Source organism: Carcharodon carcharias, chromosome 9 (assembly GCF_017639515.1).
Source record: "Carcharodon carcharias isolate sCarCar2 chromosome 9, sCarCar2.pri, whole genome shotgun sequence".
NCBI lineage: Eukaryota > Metazoa > Chordata > Chondrichthyes > Lamniformes > Lamnidae > Carcharodon > Carcharodon carcharias.
Genome location: NC_054475.1, coordinates 24,284,275 through 24,303,773, shown reverse-complemented (window position 1 = coordinate 24,303,773; position 19,499 = coordinate 24,284,275). Strand labels below are relative to the sequence as shown.

Here is a 19,499-nt window from a genome sequence, read left to right as displayed (position 1 = left end):
GACTCCCCCACACCCCCAACTATTCCCACACCATGAGGCTCCCCCAGCCCCCCAACCAACGGGACAACCCCCACCCTCCCTGACAGGAACACCCAACCTACTGGATTCCCTGACCCCCGCAGGGACCCTTTCTCCTCCCCCGCCCCCACCCATGGGCCAGGCCTGACTTTCACCTCCGCCCTCTGCCCCACCCACCCCGAGGCCCGGCACCCCTGAGGCCCAACCTGACCTGCACTCCTTCCAACAAGGCCCAATCCGATACCCCATCCCTGCTCTTCTAAGGCCTGATAACTCCCACTGAGACCCGGCCTGACCCCCTCCCCTCCAAAACCCCCACGACCTCCACACCCATCCCCCCAAATCCTACCCACTTACCTGAGACACTCACCTTCTCCCTGGCCTGTCAAGGACCTTTAAACTTCTTTAACTTAAAAGATCTTTAACTTAACCTGGTTTACAGTAGCTATTGCCACTAAAATGGAAACGTGGCCACCTTCCCTTCGAATGACATTAGACCCCGGGGACACACTGCACGACTCGGATCTCACCCGGCCTGAGCTGGAAAGTCGTGCGACAGATGTAAAAAAAAATTAAGGTAAAAACACTAGGAGCAGAGGGGAAATCCAACCCTGCAACTACTAGCAAGTTCAGCCCAATATTTTAGAGTGCAAGCACTATAAATAGAAAAATAGAAGGTAGACTAAGTGAGTTTTGTAAATAAAAACATGATAATGCCTGAGAAAAAAACTTATTATTTAATGTTTCCCTGTTTTGTCGCTGTGAGGTGTGAGCATTAGCAATACCAGCTGGGGAAAAAAGCCCATGCCAACTTTCCTCTGTGTTTAACTTACAAAACATATTTTAAATGAAGACCTCTGTTAGATAAGAGAAGTTTTGAGATCTTGGTTGATAACGTCTCTACAGATGTTTTACATTTCACTGAGTTATTAAACAAGTCTCACACTGCTCCGCTAACGGAATCCTGCTGTTTCCCCATAACTTTGTATAACGCTCATCTTTCACTTTAACATACCACTAAACTGGTTTCCCTCTGTACTCAGATAAGCTTTAATCTTACAATGTAACAGCAGAGTATCCATTTTTTATATTAAAGAAAGGAACATTTTGCTTCACAATTGCGGAATCTATTCTAAAACGTCAGATGAAATTAATATTGTTTTTGTTATACTAGTGCAATTGGTTGGAAGAGTTATATATACTCTTATCTTCAAAGAACATAGTTCCTCTTTCAGACAGAATTACATATTGTCGCCAAGATGATTTATAAGTAAACCCGCTAATTCTTATCAATGTGCATATTAATGTGTAAACATGTTCCTTCTGAATGTCCTGGCACTGTCCCCTAATAGTCTTTATAATGTCAACTTCAGTAATTAGTTTTACTTCATGGCAATATCTGTAAATAAGCACTGTGAGCAAGTATTTAAATACCTATTGATGTCACTTGGAAAAGGGGGCGATACCACCAAGGTAGGGTTTGCTGGTTCAAACGTCATAATGATGAACAACATGGCTTTCTGATTTTGTGGAAGAGATTGTTCATGGTGAGGGTCATCCCGTAGACATTGAGATGAAAACCTGGATGCCCTATATTTCAAACTGACTAATATTTGCTGCTTCTTGCGAATATCTAGATTGTCTGGTGGTAATGAGAGGGATCTAAAAAGTCAGTCATATTACCTCAATAACCATGAGCCGCCTGCCATCCATATCAGTTCCCCTAATTTTGGCTGCAACTTAGCTGTTCGAAGGTCCAAGAAATGTAAATTTATAGGAACATATGCATTAGGAGCAGGAGTAGGCCATTCAGCCCCTCGAGCCAGCTTTGCAATGCAATAAGATCGTGGCTGATCTGATTGTAACCTCAACCCCACATTCCTGCCTACCCCTAATGACCTTTCACCCTCTTGTTAATCAAGAATCTATCTAGTTCTGTCTTAAAAATATTCAAAGACTCTGCTTCCACTGCCTTTTGAGGAACATAGTTCCAAAGATTCACTACCCTCTACAAAAAAATTTCTCCTTATCTCTGTATTAAATGAGTGACCCCTTATTTTTAAACAGTGACCACTAGTTCTAGATTCTACCACAAGAGGAAACATCCTCTCCATATCCACCCTGTCAAAACCCCTCAAGACCTTAAAGGTTTCAATCAAGTTGCCTCTTACCCGTCGAAATTCCAGTGGATACAAGCCTAACCTGTCCAACCTTTCCTCATAAGACCATTCCTGGTATTAGTCTAGTAAACCTTCTCTGAACTGCCTCTAATGCATTTACATCTTTCCTTAACTAAAGAGACCAGTACTGTACACAATACTCCGGATGTGATCTTACCAGTGCCCTGTGCCACTTAAGCATAACCTCCCTACTTTTGTGATCAATTCCCCTCACAATAAACGATAACATCCTATTAACTTCCCTAATTACCCGCTGTACCTGCAGACTAGCCTTTTGTGATTTATGTATTTGGACACCCAGACCCCTCTGAATCTCAGAGCTCTGCAATCCCTCAGCATTTAGACAATAAGTTTTTTTTATTCTTACTGCCAAAATGGACAATTTCACATTTGCCCACATTATACTCCATTTGCCAGATCTTTGCCCACTCACTTAACTTATCAATGTCCCTTTGTAGCATCCTTATATCCTCTTCACAATTCACATTCCTACCTGTCTTTGCTTTGTCAGCAAATTTAGCAACCATTCCTTCACCCAAGTCATTTATATAAATTATAAAAAGTTAGGTCCCAGCACTGATCCCTGTGACACACTACTCATCACATCCTGCCAACCAGAAGACCACCCATTTATGCCAACTCTGCTTCCTGTTAGCTAGCCAATCTTCTATCCATGCCAATATGTCGCCCCCTACACCATGAACTTTTATTTTCCACAATAACCTTTCATGTGGAACTTTATCAAATTTCTTGTAGAAATCTAAGTACAGTACATCAACTAGTTACCCTTTATCCACAGCACATGTGACTCTTTCAAAGAACTCCAGTAAATTGGTTAAACATGATTTCCCTTTTACAAAACCATGTTGACTCTGTCTGATTGCCTTGAATTTTTCTAAGTGCCCTGCTATAACATCTTGTATAATAGCTTCTAACATTTTCCCTATAACAGATGTTAAGCTAACTGACCTGTAGTGTCTTGCTTTCTGCCTCCCTCGCTCCCTTTCTGAATAAAGGAATTATATTTGTTATTTTGCAATCTAATGGAACCTTCCCCAAATCTAAAGAATTTTGGAAAATTAAAACCTATGTATCAACTATCTCACTAGCCACTTCTTTCAAGACTTTAGGGTGAAGTCCATCTGGACCTGGGGATTTGTCAGCTCAATACCACTTCCTTTGTGAGTGTAATTTGCCTGAGTTCCTCCCTTCCATTTCCTGATTTACAGCTACTTTTGGGATGTTACCTGTGTCCTCTATAGTGAAGACCGAAGCAAAATATCTTTCTAATTCATCGGCCATCCCCTACTTTCCATTATCAGTTCCCCAGAAGCACTTTCTATAGGACCAATGTTCACTTTGTTAACTCTTTTCTTTTTAAATATCCATAGAAACTCTTACTATCTGTCTTTATATTACTAGCTAGCTTTCTCTCATACTCTAATTTTTCCCTCCTTATTAATCTTCTTGTCATTCTTTGCTATTCTTTACATTCTTTCCAATCTTCCAACCTGCCACCCGTCTTTGCGTAATTATATGCTTTTCCTTTAAGTTTGACACTGTCTTTAACTTTTTTAAATTAAACATGGATGATGGGCCCTCCCCTTGTAATTTTTCTTTCTCATTGGAATGTATATATTCTGTGTATTCTGAAATATTCCTTTAAATGTCTGCCATGGAACCGCTATTGATTCCTCCCTTAACCTCATTTGCCAGTTCACTTTAGCTAGCTCCACTTTTATGCCCTCATTGTTGCCTTTATTTAGGTTTAAAATACGAGTCTTGGATGCACTCTTTTCACCCTTAAAATAAATGTAATATTCAATCATATTATGATTGCTGATACCTAGGGGTGCCTTCACTGAGGTTATCAATTAATCCTATCCCGTTGCTCAATACCATGTCTGGTATAGCCTTGTACATAATTTGCTTGGTCAGCTACCCAGATCTGATTTGACCACATCAAGTGCTACCACTCTGTTCAGCCAAAACCACCAACTACTCTTGAATCATATTGAAGGACATTCATAACCCTGGGGCTAGTAGTTTATCTCTGCTAACAATCCCTTCCTTTAACCTCTTGCCGCTGCACTTTTCAGCCTCACCTTGAGTGAAAAGTATGATGAGCTTATAGATCATCTGTTTATCTGTCGCTGCTGTTTCCCACCCTTTTCTTTCATAACATCTTCCATGGATAAGTGCTAGTTTCTCCATGTGTCCTGATGAAACCTATATCTACCACTCTATTTTTTTTCTTTGACCCCTTCATGGTTTCTGTGACATCCAATCTTGGACAAACGTAACTTTCTCCTGCTAAATATGAAGAGGACAGAAGCCATCATGTTTGACCCCCACCACAAACTTTGTATCCTCACACTTGACTCAATACCCCCTCTCTGGTCACCACAAGGCTTAACCAGATTGCTTTCAACCTCAGTATCCTGTTTGACCCTGATCTCATACCATCTTCATACAAAGAGTGCCTGTTTCCACCTCTAACATCACTTGTCTCCACTCTTATCTCAACCTAGTACCTATTAAACACCTTGTTCATTTCTTGGTTACTTCCAGACTCAATTCTGCCAATGCCCTCCTGGCTGACCTCAGAGCCTCCTTTCTGCTTGAGCATCCAAAATTGTCCTGCCCAAGTTATATCCCTATCGAGTCCCACTCATCAATCAGCCCTGTCTTTGCTGACCCCAATATTGCTCTGATATGTCTAATTTCCTCCCTTACTTCATCCCTCACTATCTCTAAAACCTCCTCCAGCGCTATAGTGAAACGCCCGACTTTCCCACAAACTCTCCATTCAACACAGCACCTTGCACGATGTCCTCCTGCCCCTAGGATTTGCGGTCGTGCCTTCAATGGCCTAGATGCTCCAGTTCTCTGGAATTGCCCCCCCCATTTATCCTTTCCCTGCTCCCCCCACCCCCTGACCCAGCTTTATCATTCTCCTTCTCCTCCTAAAATCTGCCTCCTCATTCTGATCATATGAGTTTTTTCCTCCTTTGGATTGATAGCTGCCTTTTTCCCTTTTTTGCCTTTTAGTTGCACCTTGATATTTTTGTGTTAGAGTCAATATATAAATGCAAGTCATTGCCACCAAAGTTTGTAGCCCATCACTGAATGCTGCCTTGAACTTTATGAATTCAGATTTCCATTGCAGTGTTTGTTTATTGAGGAGACATAAAACTAAACATAATTATTTTGCAGATTGAATAAAAGCTTTTCTTAATTAATGAGAATGAACAAAATGTTAGGCTTTAAAGTAGGTCTTAAAAGTTAGCAATGCTTATATAGCTTCCGAATTATAGTAGCAGATGGTATGTGTAAGGAAGAGTAATGATCTTAGCAGTTTTCTGATAATGCTTCTCCCATGTCATAACATCTTTCTCAGCATGAAGGCAGCCCCCCAACCTGAACAGTGTTCCTGCACCAGCGTTTCTTGATTGTTGATTTTTCATGTCACTGATCCATATCCTACACTGAAATAAAGTGAGCCCTTGCCCGAATATTTAGCCTGATTTACTTATCCAAACTCCTATATTCAAGGTAGATTAACATATGAGCCTATATATCCCGTGCCCAGGATTCAGTGCAAATATGGGACCATGGTAATACTTGCCTTACTGCAGAAAAACTGCATGCAACCTCTAGATTTTTTTTTATTCATCCGTGGGATGTGGGCGTCGCTGACTAGGCCAGTATTTATTGCCCATCCCTAATTGCCCTTGTTCAGAGGGCATTTTTAAGAGTCAACCACATTGCTGTGGGCCTGGAGTCACATGTAGGCCAAGTAAGGACAGCAGATTTCCTTCCCTGAAGGACATTAGTGAACCAGATGGGTTTTTATGACCATTAACAATGCTTTTGATCAGGCTTTTAATTCCAGATATTTATTCGAACCTGGGTCCCCAGACCTGGGTCTCTGGATTACCAGTCCAGTGACAATACCACTATGCCACTGCTTCCCCTCCTCCGTTTAATTTAAATGTTTTTAATTGCAATGCGATTTGTTTCATAATTGGTGTGTACTATGAGCCTACTTCTTTGTGCATTTTTCTACACTTTATGGTTTAATGGATTGTGAAGGATGGGGTGTGTGGAAAGGCCTCTTCATGTCCAGGGCCCCAAGAATTCATATTTCACCCCTTTCCTAAGATTCACTCAGTTCTGTTGAAGGGTCATGAGGACTCGAAACGTCAGCTCTTTTCTTCTGATGCTGCCAGACCTGCTGAGTTTTTCCAGGTAATTCTGTTTTTGTTTTGGATTTCCAGCATCCGCAGTTTTTTGTTTTTATTCTTAATGCAACCCTGTCTATTTGAACCATAGTGATATCCATTAGTTCCAGTTCTGATTAGACTTTCTTCAAGTGTGCAAAACATAATATTGAAAAACTACACCTTGTTCAATTTAACCTCATTCAAAATCTTTATTTCTTATTTCTAATCAACACATTATACATTATAATTTTGCTTTTATATATTATAGTTTGTATGTTAAACACTGAAGTTTAAATTTACCTTTAAAACTGTATATTGCTATTTTGAAAATACAATTTCATCTGGTTCCAGTTCACCTGTACAAGTGTGATGCACTGAGAGAGAGTTGTGGCCTTTGTCTGAAAGCAGACCAGAAGTTTGAATGCGGCTGGTGTAGTGGCGAAGGCAGATGTACCCTGAGGCAGCATTGTCCTATCGTTTCTTCTCAGTGGTTGGACCTGTCCAGCAAAAATGTGAAGTGCACCAATCCGCGTATTACAAAAGTAAGAACAATATAATTTTCTCCTACTCCATGCTGCCCTGTAGTGTCTGATGTATAGTGTTCTTTTTTAAAACTTGGAGTGGATGATGAGTGACATACACAAAGAACAAAGGCCAAAGCCCTTTCTGCTAGTCCTTGCAAAACTAACACTTTAAGAATTTTATTGCAATAAACCAGAGTTGTTCAATTTGGGAGATTACCAGACAATCGCTAATCTTTCCAGGCTTTGTTGTAAATGCACTCACAATCTTGTTGAAGTAACATAACTGCTTGTGTTGGTGTGTTACATAATCTGTATCCTCAGTGTCCATTCTTGACAAATCTGCATTTTGATATGAAGCCTGTGATACAATACAAGTTTCTTTCCTATTATTTTTCTCTATTTAGTTTCATAAAGCTATCATGGTTCAAATAAGACCAGGGTAACAGTATCAGAAATATGACACATGTCATTCAAGAAACCTGACTGTTGCAATGGATAGTTAGCTTGTTGACTGCTTCTAACTCACTTATAACCTGATAATGCAGAGGTTCAACCAAAATATTGTCTACCAGTATTAGCCACATATTGGTTTGCATGAACACTAACCTTGTCTGATAAGCCATTGTGAACTCTTGCATTCATTGGTCCCATATATTCTGATCTGGTGCACAAACTCTAATTAAACTCTGTTCAAAGTGGAAAATCTAATTAGTCCAAATTGATTGGCTCATTATATAAATGTAACATTCGGAACCTTACACAAGGTGACTGAGCTATCACATGCAGGTCAGCCATTTTAATCGACCCATCACTAAAACACTTTTTGAGCATATCTATAGTTTGCTTATTTGTCTACCTGAAATGTTAATGCCAACAAAATAAGTTATATTGTGGCCTCAGCATTGCAGCACGTGTGTGTGCTGTGTTAGCTTCACAAATTATGATTCTTCCGGGCTGACTTATGGTTGTAAATTGGCAGTGTTTATTTGTCCTTGATCTCTAAATTGAGAATAAATTAAGCCTTAGGCCAGATAATGAGTCAAAGCCCTTTCTGCTAGTCCTTGCAAAACTAACACTTTCAGAATTTTATTGCAATAAACCAGAGTTGTTCAATTTAGGAGATTACCAGACAATCGCTAATCTTTCCAGGCTTTGTTGTAAATGCATTCACAATCTTGTTGAAGTAACATAACTGCTTGTGTTGGTGTGTTACATAATCTGTATCCTTAATATTGAAATCAGTTTGAAGCATCATTGAACACTCGCGCACAAATATTACAATTTTCTTTGAACAACAAAGACACTCTGAAGATCAGCTTTGTAACTGCTTGCCATCAAAGCTGTATGCAGTTATTAAATGTGTATAACATTATTCTGCATCTATTTTGGTTATCCCTCCCTCTGCCATTTGCCTTCATGTTTGCATATTATTTTTAATCATAGAATACATTCCATCAATGATATGATCAATAAATGATTATGAGCAGGCCTCATTCACCACCAGATTGTCAACTACTGTTCTGTTGGTGCCAATAACCAGGCAGGAATTTTATTTCTCTTGGCATCAAAACCTCATCAAAATGGTGGTCCATTTTGGTCCAGCGAAGTAATGTGCTGTTGCTCAAGTGCAAAACAGCTTGAGCATATACTGCATCCCAGAGTTATCTCATGAGATGTATTGGATATATTTGGCTGCTATCAGTTACACATGCCACACACTAGCTACTCTGCATTCCACTAGAACTTGGAGCAATACTACTACATAGGGGAAGATATGTACACAGTGCGTGATAGTGTGTACAAACTTATCCACAGCAATTGCTTCTCCAAAGCTTGAAGAAAGCAATACCACTTCATGTAGCCAAGCCAGTGTAACAGGAGTAATACTGTTTAATCCCCTTGTATGTGCTGGTCAGGTTAGGAACTGAATGCAGTATTCAGTAAGGTTGGCTTCAGCTCTGGGATTTTGAGGTTGTGTGCTCATAATGGATCGAATTTTCTCCATCCAGAGAGGATAAGTGGCCATAGGCTCCCTCCATGTTTACACTGATGTGTTACTACTATAGTTTCGCAAATGCAGTAAAGCAAGAACAAAAGGTGCTAGACAGGTTAGGGGTAGAAATTTGTTTCGGGCTGTGATGCAAAGCAGGCAACATCTGATTGGCTGACGATTATACACAGCACCTTTGATTCTGTTGCAACCAATCTGATATTGTCCATTTTATGCCTGCAATGAATTTCTGTCCCAGAATGTTAAAGAATGAGTAACTGCTTATTACATCATCCAGCCAATACAGATGTCAGAGATCAATTGAACAGATAAAGGGAAGGTATGATGGCATGTCTTACCAAATGAGGCAGTTCAACAATGTGATTAGTTTTCTGTCATCTACAATTTCTTTATTCCACAACTTTGAACGTATTTTCAATGTTACTTTGTCATGTTGTTGAAAATAACTACTTGTTAGCTGCACAAAATAGCAATAGTGCGTCATCTGTCTACTAGCTGGAGCCTTTCACTTTCCAAATGCCACCCAAATGTTGAAGTTATTGTTCAGAATGTCACCGACAGAATTTGTGCGTTTTATTGTTGACCATGATCAACATTTTTTAATGTGTGGTGTTGGTAAGTTTTCTTGCCCATGAGAATTTTGTCCCAATTTCAGTGATTCCAGCAGCAATTCTTTGTGAATTTAAAATAAAGATAATTTAAAATCACACACCTTCCTCCGAGGTTTGATTGTGACATCTCTCTAGCACTGTCGAGCACAAAAAAGATTAGATACAGATGGAGTCGGTAATAAGATTCCAATTAGATTTATTTTGGTTTATTTTGTAGCAGGCCTGTAGTTTCTTAGATAAATTGATGCTTGAGCTGGAGTGGAGGTCTTATAAAAGCAGTGAATTCTCAGTAAGCTGCGAGGCTTCTTATAGTTGAATTGCTGGGAGATCTGCTCTCAGGAGAATTGAAGTTTGAACATGTTGGGGAGAGTCCTTCTCCCACTTTCACTTGGCTGAATAGTTTTACAGCTGGTTTGATGGCTTAGATGGTGTTTCTGATCGCATTTGTCTTTGAGCAGCTTCTGCTGTTATATTTTCAAGGCAGGTAACAAACAGGGCTGCCTTACCCATGAGGCCTGTTACAAGTGCACAGGCCTTTTCCAAATAATGTGGTGCATTGAACTGGTAAATATTCTGTATTGTGGCTTTTCACATTGAGTGTTTCAAGTAGGCATGGTCTTTGCAATAAGGAGCCATCACAATGCAATGAAATGTCATTGAAATCCATTTTATATTCGTCTAACACCCACTGAGTTTCGATGTTTCTATTGTCCATGGTGAAGCAAGAAGACAAGCCAGATATTATGTCATACTCTTTACTGATGATGGTGCATCCTTAACAAGGGGATGTGTAAATTTCACAAGTGGTTGTGATTGTCTATATTTTAATTAGGTATTTGCTTGAGCTTCAGGGCTGTCTGTAGCTGGATACTGTCATGCCACATAATATGCTACAGCCCTCTTAAACAGCTATTGGTGTCCACTTTTCAAAAAAATTGCTTTGAAGTTTAAAGTACTGGGCCTAACAGGAAATATTCTTAACTATTTTTTTGCCCCCAAGTTTAAGGTTAGGGTGTTGTCCCATGCCAGTTACTGTCACTATTTCACTGATTGAAAAGACTTACACCTGTAATGACAATGGGCAGTGGTTTGTGTCAGCTTGTGAGATAAACCCAGAATAGAGTAAAAGGCAGTTGCTGGGTACATGCGGCAGGTCAGGTCTGACATTGACAATGAAGTTGAATTTTCAAGTTTCTCATTAGTCAGGAATCAGGCTCGAGCCTTCTTTGTGTTTTCCTTATCTCTGGTAAGCAGGAAGAACAATAGATAATGCAGAACTACAAGAATTTTGAATGATTGGGCAATGTGAAAAGACAATTGAAATACTTAATTTTCATGCGGTCTCCTCTACATTGGAGAGACCAAACGTAAACCGGGCAACCATTTTGCAGAACACATGCGGTCTGTCCGCAAGAATGACCCAAACCTCCCTGTCGCTTGCCATTTTAACACTCCACTCTTACCCACATGTCTGTCCTTGGCTTGCTGCATTGTTCCAGTGAAGCCCAACGCAAACTGGAGGAACAGCCCCTCATCTTCCGACTAGGCACTTTACAGCCTTCCGGACTGAATATTGAATTCAACAACTTTAGATCTTGAACTCCCTCCTCCATCCCCACCCCCTTTCTGTTTCTTCCCCCTTACTTTTTTTTTCCAATTTATATAGATTTTTCTTTTCCCACCTATTTCCATTATTTTTAAATCTTTTATGGCCCGCTAGTCTTTCCACCCCACCCCCACTAGAGCTGTACCTTGACTGCCCTGCCATCCATTCTTAATTAGCACGTTCATTTAGATAATATCACTACCTTCAACACTTCTGTGTTCTTTTGTTCTTCTGTCTGTGACATCTTTTGATTATCTGCTCCTATCACTGCTTGCTTGTCCCTACAACCACACCACACCCCCCCAGCTTCTCTCTCTCCCCCCACCCCCCCCCTCCAAAACCTTAAACCAGCTTATATTTCACCCCTCTCCTTATATTCGCTCAGTTCTGTTGAAGGGTCATGAGGACTTGAAACGTCAACTCCTCCTCTCCGCCGATGCTGCCAGACCTGCTGAGTTTTTCCAGGTAATTCTGTTTTTGTTTTGGATTTCCAACATCCACAGTTTTTTGTTTTTATTACTTAATTTTCATAACTGTGGAGTGATTTTTTACAAGCTGTTGTTGACCTCCACTAATGACTTTTTACCAGGAAATTTGTTTCAATAAATTTTGAAGAGAAATCCCATGCGCAGTTAATGCAGATTACAAATCAAATCAAATGTGACTTCAAACCAGGTGACATCATTGAGTGATACAAGTGTACTTTGCAATTCAACTGTACAAAAATTTATCCAAGGTTTTGAAGCCTTGCTGCTACTTTGCTTAAGCATAGTTGTAGTTAAGAATTTTGACACTCATCATGCAAAGATACTAAAGGTGAGAAGGCAGATAAAATCCCCAGTGTTTCATGTTTCAGTGAATTTATAAACTGTACATCTGCCTGGGATTAAGAGTACCCTTTACCCTTACCCTGTCACTCATGAGAAAATAGGTTGTTTGGCATCTTGCCATCTATTTATGTGCCAGTGATTGCGATTGGCATTCTTGTCACTATTGCACACATGTATCGACTTGTAACATAACTTATTAAAATTAAGATAAAAGCAAAAAACTGCGGATGCTGGAAATCCAAAACAAAAATAAAAAATACCTGGAAAAACTCAGCAGGTCTGGCAGCATCTGCGGAGAGGAACACAGTTAACGTTTTGATCCATATGGCTGGAAGAGTCATACGGACTTGAAAAATTAACTGTGTTCCTCTCCACAGATGCTGCCAGACCTGCTGAGTTTTTCCAGGTATTTTTATTTTCATTAAAATTAATGTTTACAATGCTCTCTCCTGGAGAATAAGCTATGCTAGCTCACCAGTAAAGTATGATTGTTCTTTGACTCATACAAAAGGCGGCCATAACTCAATTTAACCTGCACTCTCTTGAGTTATGGGTCTTTGATACCTGAGGGAGAACAACAATATTTCACTGCTATGGTGTGGCACTCTCTCCAAATCAATTAATCACATATATTTGATTAATTGAGGGAGTCTGTGTTAAGTTATGACTGTCTATCTCTGTCAGCATTTTCTAATAATTTGGGATTTGCAATAAAATAATTATACTACATAAACATATATATAATTGGTGAAAAATAGCCAAGATAGAAGCATTTAGAACACTTCAATCTTCATCAATAAAACACCCATTAAAATATGGATTATCATACACATTTACAATCATGTCATGTTATGTGCACTCTGCTTGAAGGCAGTTCCTTGATTCATTGTCTGCTGATGTTTCATCCTGAGCTGTTTTCTTGGCAGTTGTTGTCAGGGGCGATTTGCCCTGCCTTCCCTCCAGGATAGGGTGTAGTGGCAGGTCTATCTTCACCAGAATAAGAATTGAACATGTGCTGTTGGCATTATTCTGAACCGCAGGCTAATCAAGTAGCCAACTGAGCTAACTGGTCCCCACATTTGTAATACGTGAGTGAAGAGCATTTAATCAGGTGGGACCTGTCCTGCCCAATTAAATGCCCCTTGCCACCAAAGTTGCCATGGGGGGGGGCGTTAAATTCAGCCCCATATATTAATAGTAGGTTTACTCAGTCTTTCAGTACCAATTTACAAGAAATCTGTTGGCTGTTTGATCACTTGAAGAATAATTGTAAATCAAATAAGATTTGTATTCACTGCATTGAACATTCAGTGACAGAATTTGCTCACAAACTATAAACTAAATACCCTAAAACCCTTTGTAGTGGTTGTCTAACAAACCTGAGTAATCCTGCTATTGACATTTATTTAAATTATAAACCAACAGATCTTTAGAACGCCAGAAACCAATCCATTTTTACTACTAGCTCTTAGTGTGTGAATGAAAGTTTGCATATAGCTAAGTGAGGGAAAATGGATAGATGTTATTAAACAAAATTAAAATTGTATTTAAACATATCTTTGTGGTGGGGAGAAAGCAGTTTAAGTTTCAACTATGGCTGTTGAGCAAGAGTATCAAAGCTCTTCACATGTGCTGAAAGTTCCTTTGGCAATTTGTTTTAAGGAGGAGCAAGGTGCTGTATTTTTTACTCCTCCTGTGCACATTTATTATAAATCATAAGGTGCGATCAGAATCGTAACGAGGCCAAAAAAAGACATTTGTTACCAAATGAAGAACAAAATGAAAGGACAACGATCAGGGTATGGTATTAAGTGAAAATAAATGGCCCAGTGACTTGGCAAGTGTATATTGTGCAGTCTTGAGGTCACATTGTTTATGACTTATATATAAAAAAAGCATCATACAGTCCATCTTCTGTAGTTTCCCTTTGTCACTTTACTTGCTGAGTTGGTGCTTTTTACTCCTCTGTTTGCCACTATGGTATCTGCCTAGTTATTACGTGTGGATCAGTATTCCACGTTACCAAGGGCATTGTTTTAGGTTGTGGTAGTCTGCCAGTTGTTAATAAGGTTACCTGAAAGAAAATGAAGGCTTTGATGAGAGGCAAAGTACGATTGTCCCCAAGGCTGGAATATCTTGTATCTTTATTGACAATCATGATGATATTTAACAGGAACCTATTGGTTAAGCAGAGATCAGGAGCTGCAAGTTATTTGCAAACCCTTACTTTTATTCTGTTGCAGCACTCTTAAATGACAGGGAAGTGCTCAGGAGGTGTCCTTTGTCCTGTATTCTGATCAAATCTAATTCTGATGCTATGCTACCCTCACAGTTGACTAGTTATACTAATAATCCTATTATTATAATGAAGGGCCAAGTGTAACATTCAGGTTAGAATAGAGGGAACATGGTGTTTGAGTGCTGCAGTGTTAATCAGCATCATCTTTCAGCAGATTGACTACATTGACTGGGTTATGTGAGCATCCAGCGAGGGAGAGTAAAGCGACTGGAAACATAAAGGATTAATTGCCCGGATCTTCCTGGCAATGGCGAATCTGTGGTTTACATTGCTGACTGCATTTAAAAATAGGTTGCTCCCTTTATTGCTCTTCCGGCTGTAGCATGGGTCCATCAGCAAGGTGAGCGGGGAGGCCTAATGGTTCCAGCGAAACCACGTCTCTCAAGGTCTGCCTTCAGCGCAATGACAGATGAGTGTTTTTAATCTTAGATTGTATTTATTTTTAATTCTAGTTCTCCTCCGCACCCCCATTCTCACCCTGGTACCACTCTGAAATCAGTGAGACTAAGAATCCAGGGGCGAGACGGAGGGGTGGAGGTGAGCAGAGCCTGAAGTGTCAGGAAAGAGGGGGAGCAGAGCATTGGCAGGGCGGCTGGGTGTGAGCAGAGCTGGAATTGAGGGTACGTTTTGATGCTCCTTTTGATTTAAAGGGCTGCACTCCTGGAAAGGCTTTGCATCTGCTTGAAGCAGCCTTAAGTAAGTCAGTATGAAAACTAGGGTAAGCACACAGAAAACAGCCTAAGTTTTTGCACTGACAGGCTCCAGTGGGACCATCAGCCTGGGCTGCCCTGAACCCAAAACAACGCACCACAAGTTCAGCTCCCAGTACCATTGCAGCCCTCAGTAGCATTTGCTGCCATGGGAAGCACAAGATCTGGCCCATTAAGAAACACCCAGTTGACTGTATGTTGTTCACAACATGCTTACTCCCAGTGTTCCTTGGAAATTCCTTTTAACACCTGACTTTAGTGATTTGCTTGCAATTCAAATTTTGCAGCAGGCAGCTGGAATGCAAAAAACCTGTGGAAAAATGTTGTCATTGTCCAGCTCCTATTTTTCTTCACATTTGTTTATGATACTCTGCCCTCTCGCTGTTTGTGTAATCACTTTTTAGAACAAAATTTTCAACTAAAACAGGTTGTTGGTGGGGCAGAAATATTTCGAGTGCTTGGTGATAACAATATTCAACAATTAAACGGTTGCTATGAATAGCAAAGTTACCCAGCTTTCATTAGTGGGCAAAAATAAAAACAGAAAAACTGCGGATGCTGGAAATCCAAAACAAAAACAGAATTACCTGGAAAAACTCAGCAGGTCTGGCAGCATCGGCGGAGAAGAAAAGAGTTGACGTTTCGAGTCCTCATGACCCTTCGACAGAACTTGCGTTCGAGTCCAAGAAAGAGTTGAAATATAAGCTGGTTTAAGGTGTGTGTGTGGGGGGCGGAGAGATAGAGAGACAAAGAGGTGGATTGGGGGGAGGGGGGGTGTGGTTGTAGGGACAAACAAGCAGTGATAGAAGCAGATCATCAAAAGATGTCAACGACAATAGTACAATAGAACACATAGGTGTTAAAATTAAAGTTGGTGATATTATCTAAACGAATGTGCTAATTAAGAATGGATGGTAGGGCACTCAAGGTATAGCTCTAGTGGGTTTTTTTTTATATAATGGAAATAGGTGGGAAAAGGAAAATCTTTATAATTTATTGGAAAAAAAAAGGGAAGGGGGAAACAGAAAGGGGGTGGGGATGGGGGAGGGAGCTTACGACCTAAAGTTGTTGAATTCAATATTCAGTCCGGAAGGCTGTAAAGTCCCTAGTCGGAAGATGAGGTGTTGTTCCTCCAGTTTACGTTGGGCTTCACTGGAACAATGCAGCAAGCCAAGGACAGACATGTGGGCAAGAGAGCAGGGTGGAGTGTTAAAATGGCAAGCGACAGGGAGGTTTGGGTCATTCTTGCGGACAGACCGCAGGTGTTCTGCAAAGCGGTCGCCCAGTTTACGTTTGGTCTCTCCAATGTAGAGGAGACCACATTGGGAGCAACGAATGCAGTAGACTAAGTTGGGGGAAATGCAAGTGAAATGCTGCTTCACTTGAAAGGAGCGTTTGGGCCCTTGTACGGTGAGGAGAGAGGAAGTGAAGGGGCAGGTGTTGCATTTTTTGCGTGGGCATGGGGTGGTGCCATAGGAGGGGGTTGAGGAGTAGGAGACACCCTGGTCCACTCCTCCATCACCCCCTACTCCTCAACCCCCTCCTATGGCACCACCCCATGCCCACGCAAAAAATGCAACACCTGCCCCTTCACTTCCTCTCTCCTCACCGTCCAAGGACCCAAACACTCCTTTCAAGTGAAGCAGCATTTCACTTGCATTTCCCCCAACTTAGTCTACTGCATCCGTTGCTCCCAATGTGGTCTCCTCTACATTGGAGAGACCAACCGTAAACTGGGCGACCGCTTTGCAGAACACCTGCGGTCTGTCCGCAAGAATGACCCAAACCTCCCTGTCGCTTGCCATTTCAACACTCCACCCTGCTCTCTTGCCCACATGTCTGTCCTTGGCTTGCTGCATTGTTCCAGTCAAGCCCAACGCAAACTGGAGGAACAACACCTCATCTTCCGACTAGGGACTTTACAGCCTTCTGGACTGAATATTGAATTCAACAACTTTAGGTCGTAAGCTCCCTCCCCCATCCCCACCCCCTTTCTGTTTCCCCCTTCCCTTTTTTTTTCCAATAAATTATAAAGATTTTCCTTTTCCCACCTATTTCCATTATATAAAAAAAAACCCACTAGAGCTATACCTTGAGTGCCCTACCATCCATTCTTAATTAGCACATTCGTTTAGATAATATCACCAACTTTAATCTTAACACCTATGTGTTCTATTGTACTATTGTCGTTGACATCTTTTGATGATCTGCTTCTATCACTGCTTGTTTGTCCCTACAACCACACCCCCCCTCCCCCCCCTTCCACCTCTTTGTCTCTCTATCTCTCCGCCCCCCACACACACACCTTAAACCAGCTTATATTTCAACTCTTTCTTGGACTCGAACGCAAGTTCTGTCGAAGGGTCATGAGGACTCGAAACGTCAACTCTTTTCTTCTCCGCCGATGCTGCCAGACCTGCTGAGTTTTTCCAGGTAATTCTGTTTTTGTTTTTTCATTAGTGGGCAGTCTGACCACCAGCATTAAAGTAGAATAAAGGAGGCAAGATGCTATACTAAGTAAAGAGTTGCAATGTTAGCGTTCACTTCAGAAGCATTTGGCAAAGTTTTCTGTTCTGTGAGGTGAACTGTTGCAATGCCTTTTAAAATAATGTTTCTACCACATTTGTAATATATTGTGCATCTTTCATTGAGAATTCGCACTATTTTTTCTCCCTACCTTTGAGATGAGAAGAGAGCTTCTTGACATCACTTACACTAAAGCTCTAGAATATAAAGTTAACTGACCAAAAATAAAGAGAGGGTTTATTTTGTTTTGGACTTACTGTCACACGATTGATTTGGGACTGCCAAAATATTGGCCAACAAAAGGATATTTCAGCTGTGAATATAAAAGATGCACTTCATTTGCAGGTGAAGTCTGAGATCAAACTGGAAAGAGTAATTAAAAAGTATATAAAAGGTGCCAAACCTCAATGCTGAATCCCCCTCATGCTGATAGAAATAGGTTAAAAGACCAAAAATAAAAAGTCTGAGAGTCTCTGAAACAGGAGATTGCTGAACTATCCACGAATGCACCAAGATGACTATTGTTATGAGAGACTGTGGGAATTACTATAGTCTGTTTTTACAGGCTTTATTACTTCTGTTATTCAATATTAAGATAATATTTTTTTAATGCCAGAATATTGCAGGAGATATAATTAGCATGTAGCTTGACTGACTATCTTTGTGTGGTCTGATTGGGGTGATGCTTCCAGTTTATTTATTTTCTTAAGCTTTATTTATTTTGAGGAATGCAAGAGCTTACAATAACCTTGACGAAATGCCACAGTAAGATCAGAGCCTGGAGTTTCTAAACAATGAAAAGTAAATTGATAATTGAAAGCCCCCTCAGTGATATATGTGCTTGGTAGTGTCACATTGAGCCTAGGTTGGAAGGGTGAGAGACTTGGTCTCACACATCATCCTTCAGTTGTCTAATCCTTCCTGTGTTTGGCAGCAGGCTGCAAACACATATCCATTTTTGCTTATTTTAAGATTTTTCAGTAGTTTTCTGTTTTTACTGTATACTCTCAGACACTCAATCTTGGGTTGACAGGTGGTAATATTATTCCAGCAGTGCAAATGTGGATATTGCCGATCACGTCTTCCCTTTGTGACAAAATGCAGGAAGGGAAGCTGATGTACTGACAGATAAAAGGAACGTTCCTGTCACTTCCTTGCTGAATCAGACTTTTAACTGAGTTGTGAATTTGCCTGTGCTTTGCACAGCACAAACTTTTTTTTTTCATTACCTAACGTCTACAAGAATAATTTTAATAAAATGATAATGTTGAAAGAGGTTTGGAATAAGGAACTCAACATAAAGAATGTTCCAGGAGAGTTCCACACAGATACACTTGTCAGTGATGATCTCCAGTGAAGAAAGCACCAGTCACTCAGAAAATAAGAATCTTTATATTGAAAAGAGCACAACAGGCATTGCCTACAGCTTTCAGAATGAGTTATTTCCTGACTTCTGATGAAAGGTAAAACTTACTGCACTTTTATAGCCTTACTGGTCACATTCATGCCTATCCCTGTGTTAGAACAAATATTTCTACATGAACAAATACTTCAAATCTACCAAAGATCAGGCCTGTACCGATACTGTGGCATATCAAAGCTATTCAGTGAAGAACTGGAACATAGAAAATATTTTTGCCATCAGGAAGAACTAATAACCGGAAGGAAATACAAACTTATCAATGTCCCTTCCTTAGCAGTGCAAAGTCCATAGCTTCCCACTGGATCTTTTTCTGCCAGTGTATGTTAAGACATCACTGCCTGCAGTTAATCTGTATACTTGGTCTTAATGCATTTGCACTTCTGGCAGATGAAAGTAATCACTGGCAGTGATCGCATGATGATTAACCCCCTAACTGGAGCACAGACAGTAGTAAAAAAAAAGTGAAAATTCTGACTGCTCAGTTAAGGGGGTTCTGCACTATGCCAAGTGAAATCTCTTTGTTGCAATTGTCCTT

At 40.5% G+C, this 19,499-nt stretch overlaps 1 protein-coding gene across 3 annotated transcripts in view; it reads left to right on the top strand.

Moving 5' to 3' along the window:
* Positions 1-19,499, top strand: part of LOC121282617 (plexin-A2-like) — a 470,357-nt gene that overhangs the window by 320,950 nt on the left and 129,908 nt on the right. For all 3 annotated transcript variants that reach the window (XM_041196398.1, XM_041196397.1, XM_041196399.1), the window contains one exon: positions 6,776-6,966. In XM_041196398.1, the coding sequence (XP_041052332.1) occupies positions 6,776-6,966 (191 nt within the window). The remainder of the gene's footprint in view (positions 1-6,775; positions 6,967-19,499) is intronic.